Source organism: Podarcis muralis, chromosome 2 (assembly GCF_964188315.1).
Source record: "Podarcis muralis chromosome 2, rPodMur119.hap1.1, whole genome shotgun sequence".
Classification (NCBI taxonomy): Eukaryota; Metazoa; Chordata; class Lepidosauria; order Squamata; family Lacertidae; genus Podarcis; species Podarcis muralis.
In genome coordinates, this window is record NC_135656.1 from 122,451,544 (window position 1) to 122,470,346 (window position 18,803).

General features: G+C 46.1%; 1 protein-coding gene across 1 annotated transcript in view; it reads right to left on the reverse strand.

Moving 5' to 3' along the window:
* Nucleotides 1-370: 370 nt before the first annotated feature.
* The window catches only part of LOC144326660 (uncharacterized), a 37,430-nt gene continuing 18,997 nt past the window's right edge, over nt 371-18,803 (reverse strand). The window contains exons 2-3 of the mRNA XM_077923338.1: nt 5,263-5,474; nt 371-3,548 (exon numbers count right to left, since the gene is read on the reverse strand). Coding sequence (XP_077779464.1) covers nt 2,398-3,548; nt 5,263-5,395 — 1,284 coding nt within the window. The 5' untranslated portion in view covers nt 5,396-5,474 and the 3' untranslated portion in view covers nt 371-2,397. The remainder of the gene's footprint in view (nt 3,549-5,262; nt 5,475-18,803) is intronic.

Sequence of the window (18,803 nt, forward strand, 5' to 3'; positions counted from 1 at the left end):
AGCTGAGTCTCTAGTCTAATATTCTGGGATGTGATTCAGTCCCACAAAATATTGAGAGTCTGGAGGCATTCCTAGAAGACCTCCTCCCGTTCTACACGGTCAGCATTTTGTCTTGTTCTTTGTGTTCTTTGTGTGTGGGACTGTAGTTGGTCAACTGTCTGAGATTTGTCCTGGAACCACAGCAAAGCATTCACCTCTCCCTTTGCATCCTGGGCAAGTTATGGATACACTGTTCCTACTCTTCAAGATAAAACCCAGTTCCCCTTTTTCTACCAGATGGCCCCAAATGTAGATGCCCAGAATCTGGGGATTGTCCAACTGCTCCTGAACTTCAGATGGATGTGGATTCCCATATTGCATGGGAAAGTCCTTAAAACAATAACAATAATTGATTTATACCCCGTCCGTCTGGCTGGGTTTCTCCAACCACTCTGGGTGACTTCCAGCAAAATATTGAAATACAATAATTCATCACATATTAAAAGCTTCCCTAAACAGGGCTCCCTTGAGATGTCTTCTCAAAGTCAGATAGTTGTTTATTTCTTTGACATCTGGTAGGAGGGCATTCCACAGGGCGGGTGAAACTACAGAGAATGCCCTGTAACTTCACTTCCCGCAGTGAGGGAGCCAGCAGAAGACCCTGGGAGTTGGACCTCAGTGTACAGACATAGGGATGGGGGTGGAGACACTCCTTCAGGTATACTGGGCCTAGGCTGTTAAGGGCTTTAAAGGTAAGCACCAATACTTTGAATTGTGTCCAGAAACGTACTGGGAGCCAATGTAGGTCTTTCAGAACTGGTGTTATGTGGTCTCAGCAGCTAGTCCCAGTCACCAATCTAGCTGCTGCATTCTGGATTAGTTGTAGTTTCCAGGTCACCTTCAAAGGGAGCCCCACATAGAATGTGTTGCAGTAGCCCAAGCAAGTTCTCAACACCAGCCCGCCCCCTGTCACCCAAGAACAGCACTTCTGTCTTGTCAGGATTCAACCACAATCAGTTACCTGCCATCCATCCTCCAACCGCCTCCAGACACTCACACAGGACCTTCATCGCTTTCACTGGTTCCGATTTAAAAGTATCATCCGCATACTGATGAACACCCAGCCCAAACCCCCTGATGATCTCTCCCAGCAGCTTCATGTACATGTTAAAAAGCATGGGGGAGAGGATGGAACCCTGAGGCACCCCACAAGTGACAGCCCAGGGGTCTGAACACTCATCCCCCCCACCACTTTCTGAACATGGCCCAGGAGGAAGGAGTGGAACCACTGTATAACCCTCAGCTCCCAGCTCCTCTAGACAGTCCAGAAGGATGTCATGGTCAATGGTATCAAAGGCCACTGAGAGCTCCAGCAGAACCAGGAAACAGCTTTCACAGTTGTCCCTAGCACGCCGGAGATCATCGACCAGCACAACCAAGGCAGTTTCAGTCCCAATATGAGGCCTGATTCCCGATTGGAAGGGATCCAAATGGTCCCCATCCTCCAGGCATGCCTGAAGTTCTTCAGCAACCACCTGCTCAATCACATGAATTTCTTCAAGGGAAGCTAGACGCCTCTTGGAAGAGAAGCTGTTTAAACATTTCTAATATGCTTCAGTACAGTGGTACTTCAGGTTACAGACGCTTCAGGTTACACACTCCGCTAACCCAGAAATAATACCACGGGTTAAGAACTTTGCTTCAGGAGGACTTTTCCTAAGAAACCAGAGGCTTTCCTCTTGGGTATGGTGGGCCAATTGGTGTCAAGGAAGGATAGGACGTTTTTTATGTACGCTACAACAGCAGCAAGGATCCTCTTAGCAAAGTATTGGAAGACACAAGAACTACCCACTTTGGAAGAATGGCAGACGAAGGTGATAGACTACATGGGACTGGCGTTGATGACTGGCAGAATCCGAGACCAGGGGAAAGAGACAGTGGAAGAAGACTGGAAGAAATTTAAGATATATCTTAAAAATTGTTGTAGAATTGAGGAATGTTAAGATGTCAGGGAAATGGGAAACAAAGAATTACAGCTGTAATTAATAAGTTAAGGAAGAAACTAAAAGAATTGATTTGAATAATTAGTTAATTGGAGGAGTTGCTGAAAAAATTTGAAACAAGGATGCAGAAAAGGGGAGGTATGGGGAAGTCCAGGAAGTAAGGTGTATGAAAATAAGACTATGAAATTATACATGTTTATATGTTTGTATGTTTGTGTATTGTGTTTTGTTTGTTTTTATTTTACATGTGGAAAACCAATAAAAATTTATTAAAAAAAAAAAGAAGAACTTTGCTTCAGGGTGAGAACAGAAATTGCGAGGCAGCAGCGTGAGGCCCCGTTAGCTAAAGTGGTGCTTCAGGTTAAGAACAGTTTCAGGTTAAGAATGAACCTCCAGAACAAATTAAGTTCTTAACCTAAGGTACCACTGTATGAGTTCTTTGATGGCGGTTGAGACCTGCCCTCTTTCTGAAGCTCTTTCCACATTCCAAGCACTGATAGGGTTTCTCTCCAGTATGAATTCTTTCATGGGAAGTGAGACTCTGCCTCTGACTGAAGCGCTTTCCACATTCCAAGCACTGATATGGTTTCTCCCCTGAATGAATTCTTTCATGGGAAGTGAGACTGCTGCTGTGACTGAAGCGCTTTCCACATTCCAAGCACTGATATGGTTTCTCCCCTGTATGAATTCTGTGATGGGAAGTGAGACTGCTGCTGTGACTGAAGCGCTTTCCACATTCCAAGCACTGATAGGGTTTCTCCGCTGTATGAATTCTTTGATGCAAAGTGAGATCCCCACTCAGACGAAAATTCTTTCCACATTCCAAGCACTGATAGGGTTTCTCCCCTGTATGAATTCTGAGATGGGAAATGAGATGGGTTCTCTGACTGAAGCTCTTTCCACATTCCAAGCACTGATAGGGTTTCTCCCCTGTATGAATTCTGAGATGGGAAATGAGATGGGTTCTCTGACTGAAGCTATTTCCACATTCCAAGCACTGATAGGGTTTCTCCCCTGTATGAATTCTTTGATGTGAAGCAAGACTGTCCTTCCAACTGAAGCTCTTTCCACATTCCAAGCACTGATAGGGTTTCTCCCCTGTATGAATTATTTGATGGGACATGAGATGGGTGCTCTGGCTGAAGCTCTTTCCACATTCAAAGCACTGATAGGGTTTCTCTCCTGTATGAATTCTTTGGTGGGAAGTGAGATGGGTGCTCTGACTGAAGCTCTTTCCACATTCCAAGCACTGGTAAGGTTTCTCTCCAGTATGAATTCTTTTGTGGGAAGTGAGAGCCCCACTCTGACAAAACTTCTTTCCACATTCCAAGCACTGATGGGGTTTCTCTCCTGTATGAATTCTGTGATGAGAAGTGAGATGGATGCTCTGACTGAAGCTCTTCCCACATTCTGAGCACTGATAGCCTTTCTTCCCACTGTGAGGTCTTTGATGGGAACGGGAACTCTGACTGGAGCTCTCTCCATACTCCCAATTTTGATATGGCTTCTCCACTGTGTGGATTTTCTCATGGTGTCCCCCATAATTCATTTCCAATTCATCACCACCTACAACAAAGACAGAAACTAATTAGATCCTCAGCAAGAAATGGAGCCCCCAATTACTGAACAATGCTAATGAACATTTGTGAAAGAGGAAGAACAGAAGATGTGAGGTCTTTCTACAGAGGTCATGGCCTTTGTCGACCAGCATTCACAGACGTATTTTTGAGAACCAGAGGTTCAGAAAGTCTGGCTCTTTTCTAGGACGGATTTTTGTCGCCACAGTCATGAAATCCACTCCAACTCTAACATTGGTTTTCTCTTTAAAAAACGGGCAGAGGCTAAAACAGAAACCCAAACCTGACAGAAATTACCTCAACTTCCCTAGCAACTGTGTGTGTGAATGTTGCCTCCAAGTTGCTATGGAAAGGGTGACTGTCACTCCAGAAGGCCGTTTTTTTCAGTTAGGTCTGTTCTCAACTGTCGAGTGAGAGAGAGGTTTTCTGAGAGAGCAACTGCTGCCTGTTTTATGCTGCTATGTGCCTCAGAAAAAGTCTGTAAAGTCCCGTATATATAGAAGCACTTGTAATTCACTCTTCATACCAAATGTAGCAGTATTATTTGATGTTGAATTATTTTGGTTTTTTGAGTGTAGCTTATTGTCTTGAATAATGAATGGGATAAATGTAGAAATAATCTAAATCAATAAAGAATATATATAGATATACTAGATATAAGCAAATGTAAACGTCTTTTAGTAGTACATTACAAGTAATGTAATGTGTTCCGTTTAAACTCTAAACAGAGAATCTTGTGGAGTCTTTTCTAGGAGAAAAAAAGCTACGTTTTTCAAGGGTCAAACAACCCAGGGCAACCTCCACACATATAAATACTACAGAAAATGGGTTTGGGTCCCACAAAATCCAGAAAACCATGAATAATCCAGAAAGACAGGTGCAGAGTTGTAAAGTGACACGTTTTACCTCAGAAACTAACATTAATAGCCTCTGCATGTGGAGGAGCGGACATGCGGACCCGGTTCACCAGATTACGAGTCACCGCTCTTAACCACTGCGCCACACTGGCTCTCCTTAATCTTAATCTAAGTACAACAACCACGAAGAGCTCATGAATAGACAACCAGCTATGTGATGTTGAATGCTCTCTGTTCTCTCCTGTTTCCCGTTTTTGTGTTCCAGTTTAAACCAATTCATGAACCCAGAACTCATACACTGACCATTAATGATGAACCATATGTTATAGACATTCCTGCAAATTTATTCCTCTAGTTTTGAGATATACAAATGACATGAGAAGACCCGGTCTACATGTTTGTATCATTTATTATTCATATGTTCCTTGTTTTTAAAAGGAAATAAAAAATTATTCCAAAAAGAAAAGGGCGACACACAGCATAGGCCCCATCTGCATTAAAACTGCAAAGCAGCATCACATTACTTTAAAGAGTCGTGGCTTCTACAGCTGTGTGATGGAGCAGTAAGTTTTTTGACATTGGTAGGGCATTCAGATCACGGCACAGATATTAGACATTTTGACCTGCAAATACATCGTGGTGGCCGGGGAGCTGTGATTTATTCCTAGCTCAAATTCCCTGCAGATGGCAAAGGCGCAGGCAGGCAGGTGGTGGAGCCCAAAGAGGTGCTCACCTTCTCAATCTCCACCCGCCTGCCTGCCTCCCCCCACCCCCAGGCTGAGCGAGCCCCAATACTACTCTGGCTCCATCCCTCCATGTCCCCATCTCCCCTCCCCTGGAACTCACCAGATCTCTCTGAGAGCCCTAGAGAGGAACGCTCAGAGGTTGTGGGGAGGGATGCAGGAGACAACCTGACCAGGTCAACCGTCCATCTTCCCCCTTCCATCCTTGCTAGCTTTGCAGGATCCATCTCTTTCATCCTTCCTGAGGAGTCAAGGAGCCAAAACTAGCTGCAAGGTCCTGCGAGAGAGGAAGAAGCAAAGGGAGCCTCAAAGGCCCTACAGGGAAGAAAAAGAGAAGAAGAGTTTGGATTTGATATCCCACTTTATCACTACCCGAAGGAGTCTCAAAGCAGCTAACATTCTCCTTGCCTTCCTCCCCCACAACAAACACTCTGTGAGGTGAGTTGGGCTGAGAGACTTCAAAGAAGTGTGACTGGCCCAAGGTTACCCAGCAGCTGCATGTGGAGGAGCAGGGAAGCGAACCCGGTTCACCACATTACGAGTCTACCGCTCTTATCCACTACACCACACTGGCTCTCCTGAGAATAGATCCCATTAAACAATTTATTTGAAAAGAAAACAGCATGGTGGCTTTCCCCATTAGAAGCAGTATCTTTGAAAAAAGTAAATTATGAGGATAAATTGACTGACATATAAAAAGCTGTTAACAGAAACTGACAACCAATTAAAATTAAAGGACTTTGAAGATGTAAGAGAAAATGTAATAGACTGGTTACAATATTTACAACTAAATGAAACTTTAGAAATCATAAAAAGAAAGGATTTAGTTATCAAGTGTCAGGATTTCAGAGAGAAATAGTAGAAAGTAGTACAAAACTGCCGTCAAAAATGAACGAACAGCTTTTGGAATGGGACACTAAAGAGGACCAGATCAAATGCGTTATGAAAAAATGGGCGAAGGGTGTGGGATATAATAAATTAATGACAGACTGGGAAAGGCTTTGGAAGTTAGATTTCACATAACACCGGTCTAGAAAGACCTACACTGGCTCCCAGTACATTTCCGAACACAATTCAAAGTGTTGGTGCTGACCTTTAATGCCCTAAACAGCCTCGGCCCAGTATACCTGAAGGAGCGTCTCCACCCCCATTGTTCTGCCCAGACACTGAGATCGAGTGTTGAGGGCCTTCTGGCAGTTCCCTCCCTGCGAGAAGCCAAGTTACAGGGAACCAGGCATAGGGTCTTCTCGGTAGTGGCTCCTGCCCTGTGGAATGCTCTCCCACCAGATGTCAAAGAGAAAAACAACTACTAGACTTTTAGAAGACATCTGAAGGCAGCCCTGTTTAGAGAAGCTTTTAATGTTTAATAATTGCATTTTAATATTGTTGGAAGTATAAATTATAATAAATAATAAATTATTATTATTATTATAGTTTTGAATTTTTCTGCATGTACCTTACTGAAGGAGAACTACATGAAAATGATGTATAGGTGGTATTTGACCCCGGTTGATCGCTGGATCAACACCCTGTTGTGGTGAGTGGGCTTGCACGTTCCTATGAACCTGGTGAGCGAAGCCATCGGGAATCTCCCAGCAGGATCACCCTAGCACTTTACTAATAATAGTGGAAGTGAAGCAGAGTGACTCTTCTGAATATTCCGTGTATACCAGTAGGATACAAGGAATCTTCACAACCCCAAGTAGCTGATTCCCCAAAGAATCTGCCCTGCAAGCAAAAGGAACCTCTGACAAGCACTTGAAGAACCCCAACCTGGAAATAGAGCCCCACGTGCTTCCCCATCTCAGAAGTCCCACCTGGCCCTGAGGGAACCGGATTCGCAGGAGAAACAGTTCCCCTCTCCTCTCCTCGGACAAATGAAAGGAAGTCTCCCCTGCTGAAGAGATGGCAGCCCTGCTTGGCTGGAATTCACATTTTGCTGACCACGCTGCACTGATTCTCCCAGTCTCCTCGCTAGAACAGAGGAGCAGGAACATGATGGCACAGCACCTTCTCCCTCGTCACAGAAGGAGACGCAGTTACAACCATCTCAAACAATGATCCTGGAAACATGGACAGCAGATGAGCAGTTACTCAACGGATTCCATTCATTCTCAACTGGGGAGGATCTAGGGGTAAAGCGTGGAAGAGCGAAAGGGGGGCTGGGGGTCTTAGTCTCCACTACCCTACGTGCCATTTCAAGCCCTCTCCCTCATTCAAGTCATAAGCCAGGGCAGTGTTAATCCAATTCAGCCACCAGGCCCTGTTGGTAATGAAAGCTGATGTGACCCCAATGAGGCAGAAATATCAGATCAGAAACTTGTGGGTTGAAAGGGAAATTTATACCACTGACCTTATTTTGCTGAACCCAAAGGCATCTGGAGTTTCAGGAGGGGACCTCAATGCCAGATTGGGCCCTAATGATCATGCCCTTTATGCACAGCACAAATGGTCTCCTCCCAACCGGGAAGCCAGTGGATTCTGCCTCACCCGTTCTTCAAAGAATCAGAAATCAAACTTTGCAGGCATCTGCTTGGCTCAAACAGCATTCATGCTAAACCTCTACATCTTAAATGGTGCACTTGAAAATGACTATCCCGACCTCTCTGGCTCCAGAAGGAGAGCTATAGACCAGGGGTCAGCAACCTTTCTCAGCCATGGGCCGGTCCACCGTCCCTCAGACCTTGCGGTGGGCCGGGCTATATTTTGAAGAGAGGAAAAAATGAACGAATTCCTATGCCCCACAAATAACCCAGAGATGCATTTTAAATAAAAGGACATACAGTGGTACCTCGGATTACATACGCTTCAGGTTACAAATGCTTCTGGTTACAGACTGCGCTAACCCAGAAATAGTACCTGAAGTTAAGAACTTTGCTTCAGGATGAGAACAGAAATTGTGCTCCGGCGATGTGGCAGCAGCAGGAGGCCCCATTAACTAAAGTGGTGCTTCAGATTAAGAACAGTTTCAGGTTAAGAACGGACCTCCGGAACGAATTAAGTACTTAACCCAAGGTACCACTGTATTCTACTCATGGAAAAACAAGGCTGATTCCTGGACCGTCCGCGGGCCGGATTTAGAAGGCGATTGGGCCGCATCCGGCCCCCGGGCCTCAGTTTGCCTAGCCCTGCTCCTGACAATGTACTCCAAACCTGCCTGGTGTTTTTACATGAGCAGAATGTGTGCTTTTATTGAAAATGCATCTCTGGGTTACTTGTGGGGCATAGTTCCCTAGACCAGATATTAGTTTGCTCTATAGTTTGGTATACAGAGTACGTCCTGGAGGCTGACATCCGTATAAACGACCAAACTGATTAAAGAACGAAAAAAGCTGAGCTACGTTAGAAAAGCGATCCAATAATAAGAGATCTCGCTCTCGTCGCCCTGCTAAAAATGTAGCGGTTTCTGCTTGGAGAAAAGACACAGTAGCGATGCTGGCCAAGAGGAAGACCCCCCCCTTCCTCCTCCTCCTCCTCCTCAGCTCTTGATCGAGACTCCAGGGCTCTCTCTGCAGGCTCCCCCCTCCAAGACCTCCTCCCCCCACGGGGCAAGCAAGAAGAGCGGGGCAGAGCCCTGGCCCCCTCGCCCCCTCCCTGGCTTGGCGGGGAATGTCTGCCCCCCCCGGTTTGGCGCCCCCCAGGCACGATCTGACCAGCCCCCCAGGCATCCTCCCCTGCAGCCCCTTCTCCCCATTGCACCAGACTCACCCCGAGGCAGCTCTTGCAAGAGAGAGAGGGAGACGGAAGCAGCCCCTCCGCTTGCAGGCGGGAATGGCGAGGGAGGGGCTTTTGCTCGGGAGGACCTTGCCCCCCCCACGCCTCCACTTCCTGTCCTCTCTAGAAAGCCAGCTCTGTGCCTTTTAACCCTTGGCAAGCCGAGCACAAGCGGAGCCCCGCTCTCTCCTCCTCCAAGGCAGGAGGAGCCCAGGAGGAGCCGCTAACCCAGAAATATTACCTCGTGTTAAGAACTTTGCTTCAGGATGAGAACAGAAATGGCCTTGGATCCTAAGCCTATGTAGCAAATGCATAGTTTGGGGGTACTCTTGGATACACCTTTGTCAGTAGAGAGCCACGTGTCCTCTAGGGCTGTTTGTGAACAGGAATAGCCTGACCACTGGAGCACTGGAAAACTTGGAGCTGGACTGCTGCAATGCACTCTTTCTGGGGCTGCCCTGGGGTCTGGTGCAGAATCTCTAGTTGGTGAAAAATGATGTGGCCGGATTGTTCTTGCGAGCTTTTGGTCAAGAACATCTGGCACCACAGCCCCCCATTTGAAGGAACTATCCACTTAATACTATTTTCTGCTTCCTGCAACTTCCATTCCTGATCCACAAGAGGACCTCTTCTCTTATTCCATGGCAACTAAGCTTACTCAGGAGGCACCTTGATGAAAGTGTCAGGGTGTCTCTCCCCCACACAACATGACTCCAGCAGTTAATTGTGGTGGTCAGGTGGGATTGCTATGAGGAATTATGGAAAATGTAGCAAGCCATTGTGTCAGCAATGAACGCATTGCTTTGACTGGGCTTGAGCCATTTGGCATGATTTCTGATCGAATCCCACAAGCCTCTGCACCTCTGCCATTTTCTCACTGCCTGACAGTCATGTATAGCATTCTAAAACACAGACCAGTTGCTTCACCGGGCATCCTCAGTACATAAAGACAGAAAGTAGCTTTGATGTAGATTGTGTTAATCTTTAGGTCGATCTTAAGGGCCAGGAAGAGAGTTCACAAGGAGATGGTAAATACTGTCTTTCTTTCCGATGGGTTTATGACCTCTGGGTTTCCTAAATGCATTCCTCCTTGGTTCCTGTTTGTTTAGCTTAACCACGTATGCATGCTCAAGTAGGAAATAGTTTCTTTGTAGTTAAAAGGATTTCTCTGATCTGACTTTGTCCCACGTGGGGGATTTTTTGAAATCCTCAGAGGAAATCTGATTGGTTCTTACAATAGCTGTGTTAAGAGTTCTTTTCTTAATAAAAGGGACCTGGGCCAGGGTGTGGCAGATTATATTATTGGCACTTCCTCCCAGAGTCTTGCTGGCCAAGCCTCGTGTGTATTTTATTAATCAGGGTCCAATCCTTTCCTTTTTTTAAAAAAAATTATATTTATTAAGAATTTAAAATTTACAGAAAAACAGAAAAAGAAGAGAGAGAAAAAAGAAATTAAACAATACAAGTCAACAAAAAATAAAAAAATACAAAACACACAATACATCAAAACCAAAAAAAAAGAAAAAAAAGAATTAAAAACAAATCCAATATTCCCATATCTTTATCTTTCATTAACTTGTTTCATCGACCTCCTCACACCTTCCTTTTTTGTATTCTAATTATTAATTATCTCAGCAAGTCCTTTCCATCTTTCACCATATTCTGCCATTTAATTGTCTTAATTTATTTTAACTTTTTCTTACCCTAAAAAGCCCTAAGACTTAAAACTTATTTGTACATAACTCCTTATAGCATTTCTACTAAAGCCAAATAGTTTCATTCCAACATTTTTCTAACAGTCATTAATTTTACATTATTTCTCTAAATGAGTTTTTAAACTTTCTTCCAATCTTCACCCACCGTCTCATCTTCCTGGTCTCGGGTTCTGTCAGTCCTTTCTGTCAATTCCATCTAGTCCATCAACCTGGTGATCTTCTGTCCAAGGCTCTTAACTCTTTTCCATGTCCCTTCTGAAGATCTTCTTTATATTTATACCTACACTTTACTTTGTCTTTTGCTGATCTTGTTCTTAATTTCCTTCCTTTGCCACAGAGGAGTAGATCTCAGGGGGACTCCAACCTAACAATGTCTTTATCCCTTCTCGGCAGGTCGTCCCATTCTCCATGGTCAGCACTAAAATTCAAAAGATATTTCAAGGCATGCTTCAATGTCCCTCCAAAGTTAAAGGCCCCCACAACTCCAGTCTCCCCCTGGCCCAGAACCAAATCCCAGAAGTCAGAACATCCCTCCATAGGGGAATCTATCCAACTTCCCATCTCCAGTCCAAATGGGACTCCATCTCTCCAAATCTGGCCCACTCCAGATTCGGGCATCAGAAACAACAGCTTATGTTCCTGCACAACAGCTTATGTTCCTGCTCTCTCCACTTGCATTACTTGAGGTTCAACAACGACCTCCTCCTTTATCTTCTCCGCAGCTTGCCCTATCAAAGCAGATTCCTGGGTCGGTTCCTGAGAGGTTTCTATATAGGTATTCAATGTTTGTCCAAAATTTTCAGTTGCAGTAGTCATCAAATCCATCTTCTTATGAAGCTGCTCCAACAAAGCACTTGTCCTGCAAAAAGCAGAGACTAAGGCTTCCTCCGCCCACATTCTTGTCCAAGGTCAATGTCTAGTTCTCACGATCTTTAATCTCTACAGCTGGGGAGTTCCCCAGGTCCACTCCAACAGCAGTTTCAAAAGCTCCCTCTAGAGGAAACAATTTCTATTTGTATCCGTCCTTTTGAAAGCAGATCCGGCAACAAAATTACTTTCATTTTTCAAATATTTTGTTCCTTTTAAGTGCAAAAGGAAACATTGGAATCAATATGTTTCTCTTTTTTAACTATCTGTCAACATACGTTTCATTCACTGTCAATGAACTTTCCCAAAACGTCTGTCTTCTTGACAGCCCGTTCCCAGGTTCAAGACAGTAGAAATATATATTTCTTTACTCTCTCTCCTGCAGGCTTGAACAATCTAAGATTTCCCCCCTCTTCTCCTGCTTCCAAGGGGGGTTTAGTAATTTTAGCCGATGGAAATTTAGTCCTTTACAAAAAACTTTTCAGACTTTAGCTTGCGATGTCTTTGCTTCAAACTATTTACAAAAGCGGAAGGCGGACTTCCTGTTTAGACCTTCCCGCTTCGGTGCCAAATTACGAAGTTTAATAATCCAATTTTCCGTTCTACTCACGGGTACTTGTTTAAAGTCCAATTGTCCACAGGAAAAAGTCAGCGCTCTCCGGCAACAGCAATGCGGCTTCACTCCGTGAAAAAAGCAGTCGATTCGAAGCACCGCGCCGCTCACCCCACGTCGCTCCGGATCCCCGAAACCAGGTTTCCCCGCGAGTAGGGGAGGCGCAAAAGGTGCCAGCCGAATCCCACGTCCACAGGCTTCTCCCGCCTGTGGTTTTTAATGGGTATCCGCCTCGCCGTGGCGGTCAGGACCCTAATTTCCACGAAGCGGATTCCTCCCGATCAGAGGAAATCCGCCATTGGGGGTGGCGCTAACCAGGAAGTCTCAGGGTCCAATCCTTTCCTTCACCTTATTAGGTTAAACGAATAAAAAGGGCCACAACTTTATTGATTACAGCATGTGAGAGGTATTGGCTTAGGCATTGGATAAAACAACAGGAAGGGGTGAGTCTAACAAGGGTTAACCACCAGTAGGAGGAGCCTGTTGATGCAAATACAACTGTAAGCTCCCCCTGATGTCACCGGGGGTCATTCCATGGCCCTAGCCACCACAAGGGCATCGGACAGGATCCACAACCGCCAGATTCCTTTACCGGAATATCCATGAAGTGCAGAGGTAGGCGATGGCCACACCCTGCCCTCCAATACGCAAACATATTCCAATGCCTAACCGCCAATATCCAAAACGTTGTGACGATTTGCTACAAGGTAGGTGAAAGACCAAGTGGCTGGTGCCAATTAGCCAGTTGGGCAACCAAGGCGACCAACCACAGGTCCATAGCAAGGTCAAGAACCAAGCTATGGTGGGTGGGTGATCTGACAAAAACCAGCAGCGCAATGAAAGGGAAGCATTGCCGCGGCCACATTTGAGCGGCTAAACCCCACCCCCAAGCCTCCACCTGACTGGTTGGCTACCAGGGGGCGTGATGTGGCAGCCGGGCCAGGTGGGCAGGTGCCGGAATGCCCCCTGCCGACACGGGAAACAGCTCCCGCTCACAACTCCTCCCCTCTGTAAGGAGGAGAGGCTTTCTTAAATTGTGGTGCCCAGAACTGGACACAATATTGTAGGTGTGGTCTGACCAAGGCTGAATAGTACTGCTCTATTTAGCCTCGGTCAGCAGACACATGGAATACTGTGTCCAGTTCTGGGCACCACAATTTAAGAAGATTGTATGTGCAGAGAAGGGTGACCAAGATGATGAAGGGTCTGGAAACAAGTCTCAGGAACAGTTGAAGGAGTTGGGTATGTGTAGCCTGGAAAAGAGGAAACTGAGAGGAGATGTGATAGAGCAACTTAAATATCTGAAAGTCTGTCCCATGGAAGATGGAGCAAGCTTGTTTTCTCTTGCTCTGGAAGGTAGGATCAGATCCAATGGATTCAAGTTCCAAGGAAGGAGATTCTGACTAAATGTCAGGAAGAACTTTCCGACAGTAAGAGATGTTTGACAGTGGAACAGACTCCCTCACCTTGGAAGATTGTGGACTCTCCTTCCTTGGAGTGTTGGGACAGCCACCTAACATGAATGCTTTAGTTAAGATTCTTCCATTGCAGGGGTTTGGACTAGATTACCATCCAGGCCCTTCCAACTCTATGATTCCCTGAATGAACTAAGCCCACAAAGGACGGAAAAAAGTTTCAGTGATAAACAGAAATCCTACTAGAGAAGAAGAAATCTTCAGAAGGATATTAGCGTAGAAAATGTGGAAGATTGTTCAGGTAGAGAGCTCATCATAGGGACATCAGCGTAGAGAGAAAAGATGCCTTACTTATACATTGTTTTTTATAATAATAGTAATTATTTTTATTTATTTATACATACATACATACATCAGGACGCGGGTGGCGCTGTGGGTTAAAGCCTCAGCGCCTAGGACTTGCCGATCGCATGGTTGGCGGTTCGAATCCCCGCAGCGGGGTGCGCTCCCGTTGCTCGGTCCCAGCGCCTGCCAACCTAGCAGTTCGAAAGCACCCCCAGGTGCAAGTAGATAAATAGGGACCGCTTACTAGCGGGAAGGTAAACGGCGTTTCCGTGTGCGGCTCTGGCTTGCCAGATGCAGCTTTGTCACGCTGGCCACGTGACCCGGAAGTGTCTCCGGACAGCGCTGGCCCCCGGCCTCTAGAGTGAGATGGGCGCACAACCCTAGAGTCTGTCAAGACTGGCCCGTACGGGCAGGGGTACCTTTACCTTTTACATACATACATACATACATACATACATACATACGTAAAGGTAAAGGTACCCCTGCCCGTACGGGCCAGTCTTGCCAGACTCTAGGGTTGTGCGCTCATCTCACTCTATAGGCCGGGAGCCAGCGCTGTCCACAGACACTTCCGGGTCATGTGGCCAGCGTGACAAGCTGCATCTGGCGAGCCAGTGCAGCACACGGAACGCCATTTACCTTCCCACTGGTAAGCGGTCCCTATTTATCTACTTGCACTTAGGGGTGCTTTCGAACTGCTAGGTTGGCAGGCGCTGGGACCGAACGGCGGGAGCGCACCCCGCTGCGGGGACTCGAACCACCGACCATGCGATCGGCAAGTCCTAGGCGCTGAGGTTTTACCCACAGCGCCACCCGCGTCCCTACATACCGTATTTTCCCCTCTATAACACACAGATTTTTTCTCCTAAAAAGGAAGGGGAAATGTCTGTGCGTGTTATGGAGCGAATGTGTGGTCCCTGGAGCCAAAAAATCAGACAAAAATCAAATCGCGAGTCACGGAGAAGGGAAACCTGAAAAGAGGAAGTGGCTGCTTTCCTGCATTCTGCCTCAGGGTCTTACTGCCCACCCTCCTCTGTTTCGTTGCTGTGTTTGCTCAAACGGAACAAAGAGCAGGGAAAGCCCCTCCCCTCCAGGCAAGCAGAGGGGAAAGCAGAGTCGTTCCTTCTAATTCCTCTCTGTGCTCCGGTGCTGCGTCTAGGGACTAGCAGGCAACATGCAGGTGGGGGGGGGGGGGAGAGAGAGAGAGAGAGAGAGAGAGAGCTGGCTGGTTTGGGTGCTTGGGTGGGGGGAAACTTTTGCCTTTCTTTCCTTCCTCCCGTTAAATCCCTCTCCTGCATTCTTAGCCAGCTGCTTCTCTGCACACCCCTCTCATGTCCCTTCTTTGTTTTTCCTTCGCTCCCCACTTAAAATGTGGTTACAAAGCATGGATCCACATGGATCCTCAGGATCTTTGCATTGGGTCACCCCAAATTCACCATCAGATCACATAGCATGTCCATGGCTACAGCCTGCCCCCCCAAAATCACGCACCCACTGTTGCCTGGGGCTGCAATGGTGTAAAAACGTGGTTAAAAAGCATGGATCCACATGGATCCTCAGAATCTTTGCATTGGGTCACCCCAAATTCAACATCAGATCACATAGCATGTCCATGGCTACAGCCTGCACCAAAAAAATCACGCACCCACTGTTGCCTGGAGCTGCAATGGTGCAAAAACATGGTTAAAAAGCATAGATCCACATGGATCCTCAGGATCTTTGCATTGGGTCACCCCAAATTCACCATCAGATCACATAGCATGTCCATGGCTACAGCCTGCCTCCCAAAAATCACACACCCACTGTTGCCTGGGGCTGCAATGGTGTAAAAACGTGGTTAAAAAGCATGGATCCACATGGATCCTCAGGATCTTTGCATTGGGTCACCCCAAATTCACCATCAGATCACATAGCATGTACATGGCTACAGCCTGCCCCCCAAAAATCACACACCCACTGTTGCCTGGGGCTGCAATGGTGCAAAAACGTGGTTACAAAGCATAGATCCACATGGATCCTCAGGATCTTTGCATTGGGTCACCCCAAATTCACCATCAGATCACATAGCATGTCCATGGCTACAGCCTGCCCCCCAAAAATCACGCACCCACTGTTACCTGGGGCTGCAATGGTGCAAAAACGTGGTTAAAAAGCATGGATCCACATGGATCCTCAGGATCTTTGCATTGGGTCACCCCAAATTCACCATCAGATCACATGTCTGTGGCCACAGCATGAAGCACAAAAATGATACATCCACTGTTTCATTCAGAATGTTTTTCCCCTTGTTTTCCTCCTCTAAAAACGATGTGCGTGTTATGGTCAGGTGCGTGTTATAGAGCGAAAAATACGGTACATACATATCCCGCCCATCTGGCTGAGTTTCCCCAGCCACTCTGGGTGACTTCCAATCGAGTGTTAAAAACAATACAGTGTTAAATATTAAAAACTTCCCTAAACAGGGCTGCCTTCATATGTCTTTTAAAGATAAGACAGCTACTTATTTCCTTCACATCTGAAGGGGAGGCGTTCCACAGGTCGGGCGCCACTACCAAGAAGGCCCTCTGTCTGGTTCCCTGTAACCTCACTTCTCGCAATGAGGGAATATTTAAAGATGTAATTCAAATACTTCATCATTGATTCCCCCTCTCCTTTTCCTTCCAAGCTGTTGCTGTTAGAGATGCATTATATGTTACCGCTGTATGAGAGATAAGCAGGTCATAACTTACGTTATGAAATTCGGTATTTTAGCAAGGATTTTTTCTTATACGGGTGGGAACCATCGTGTGAGCGATAGATTGACGTGTGTGTGCAACCCACACGTCATTTTCGGACCCAGAAGACAAGGGGGTTCAAAATGGGCTTTTGCGTGACTGCTGCTGTGCGATGACCCAGAATGCAACCCCTGTGCAAACGACGAGTTGCCCGTACTTAAGTTGTGTGGTATTGCAGAAATAAAGTTCTGTTTGGTGGGGATGACTGCAAATGCTTGGAGTTCTTTGTAAACCTCAGAGAATGCGCTAAGAGACAAATCTTTTGTGATAATTCAGATGGTGCAGAAGGTTCAGTTAGTGGAGAATGTGTCTGGTAAGAGGGAAGATGGCCTTGGGGATGCGGAGATCCAAGCATGTCAGCGTGATCTCAGGACTGCAATACCTCAAGGACAGCCTCTTCCCATATAAACCTACCTGGACCCTGAGATCACCTTCTGAGGCCCTCCTTCGTGTGCCTCCTCCTCAAGAGGTCTGTAGGGTGGCAACATGAGAACGAGGCCTTCTCTGCAGTGGCTCCCTGTCTGTGGAATGCTCTCCCCAGGGAGGTTCACCTGGTGCCTTCATTATACACCTTTAGGCATCGGGCAAAAACCTTCCTCTTTAACCAGGCCTTTGCTTGACCTGACTGACATCCTATACCCTTTTAAAATGTGGCTCCTTTCGGGGGGTGGGTGTTATTGGTTGTTGTTTTTATTCTGGTTATATATGTTGTGATCTTTTCTGTGAACTCCGCTGAGACCTCTATGTATACAACGGTAAATAAACTCAATCAATCAATCAATCAATCAATCAATCAATCAATCAATCAATTTCTCCTTGTAAAGGGAGTGGGTTTCATGAGTTCACAGTGTTCAGATGTAGGTACTCTATGTAGAGCGTGTATATATTTGCATACTTGCTAAAAGAATATATTGGTCCTGACCCCAACGAAGGTGCATTGCTATTTAAAATCCAAGCTGACCTTTCCACCCTATGCTGGCCCACGTCAAAACAGGGCAGCTGCTTCTCTGTGTTCTTGCAAACATGTTTTCTCCAGCTCTGCATCTGCTCCTCAAGCCACAGAGAGACTCCAGAAGGTTGCCAGGGTGATGCTTCCCCGCCTCATAAATATTCTTATTTTTCCCAGGGATTTCTCCAGGGATTTCTCCAGAGATTCATAATTTCTCGCACTGAGTCTGAAAAGTTTGGTGCATAAAATATCCCCTGTCTTGTCAATTCCCTAAACAGCTGCAGACGGTGAGAGGGATAGAACAAAAAGCCTACATCACAAATGAAAAGTGGCTAGTGCTTTTCCTTCTTTCCCTCGTGCTTTTAGGACACTCCAAACGGGCTAGTTTTAAATGTCACCACAAACATATTTTTGAGGGTGGCAGGTTGTGCACAACCATCTCATCCCCCTGCAATCCCAAGGGTTGTGTTAGAGCGCCCCAACCTTCTAGGTGACCCCTGAAAGCCTATTTTGGTTTAAGAGAGGGATGAACCTAATATTGTTTTCAGGGTGGGTTCCTTGAACCCCCTATGTGAATTTCCTGTTGTTCTTGGTCACAAGGAATGGGTTTCAAGTCCCCCTGCCCTATGTGGCCCCTTCAGCCCTCATTTTGGATTAAGGGCCCAATGAACCTGAATGTTTTGCTTGGGATGGGCTGTGAGCACTCAACACAACCAACTCATCAATTCTTTTCTTTTAATAGTTTTTATTTGATTTTACAAGTATAAGATTATAACAATACAACCATACATATCTATATTTAAAGATCTCTCCAAATTTTTGGACTTCTCACCTTCCCCTCCATGGGTTTTCAACTGCATACTGTTCAATAGTCAATATTGTACATCACTCCGTTTTCTCCATAGCAACTGCTACATTACAAGTGTTATTGCAATCCTGCTAATGTTTTCATCTGCTTACAGTGGTCATCAACTCATCAGTTCTGATCAGGAGGAATGGGTTTTGATTTCCCCCGATGCTCCATGAAACTCCCCCCTTTTCTAAAGTTAAGGGCCCAATGGAGCTAAACATTTTTGTGGGTTTCATGCAAACTCTCTATAAGCGTGGTCTGTTGCATGTCCCCAGAGCCATCTATGGGTCCCAGAAACACAAGGGTCCTGAACACAAGGACCATAAAGTTCCCGCACCACTTTGATTGTGCGACGCACCCTGATTGCTTCCTGGTGTCTGGAGTACGGATGGCTCCTGCCTC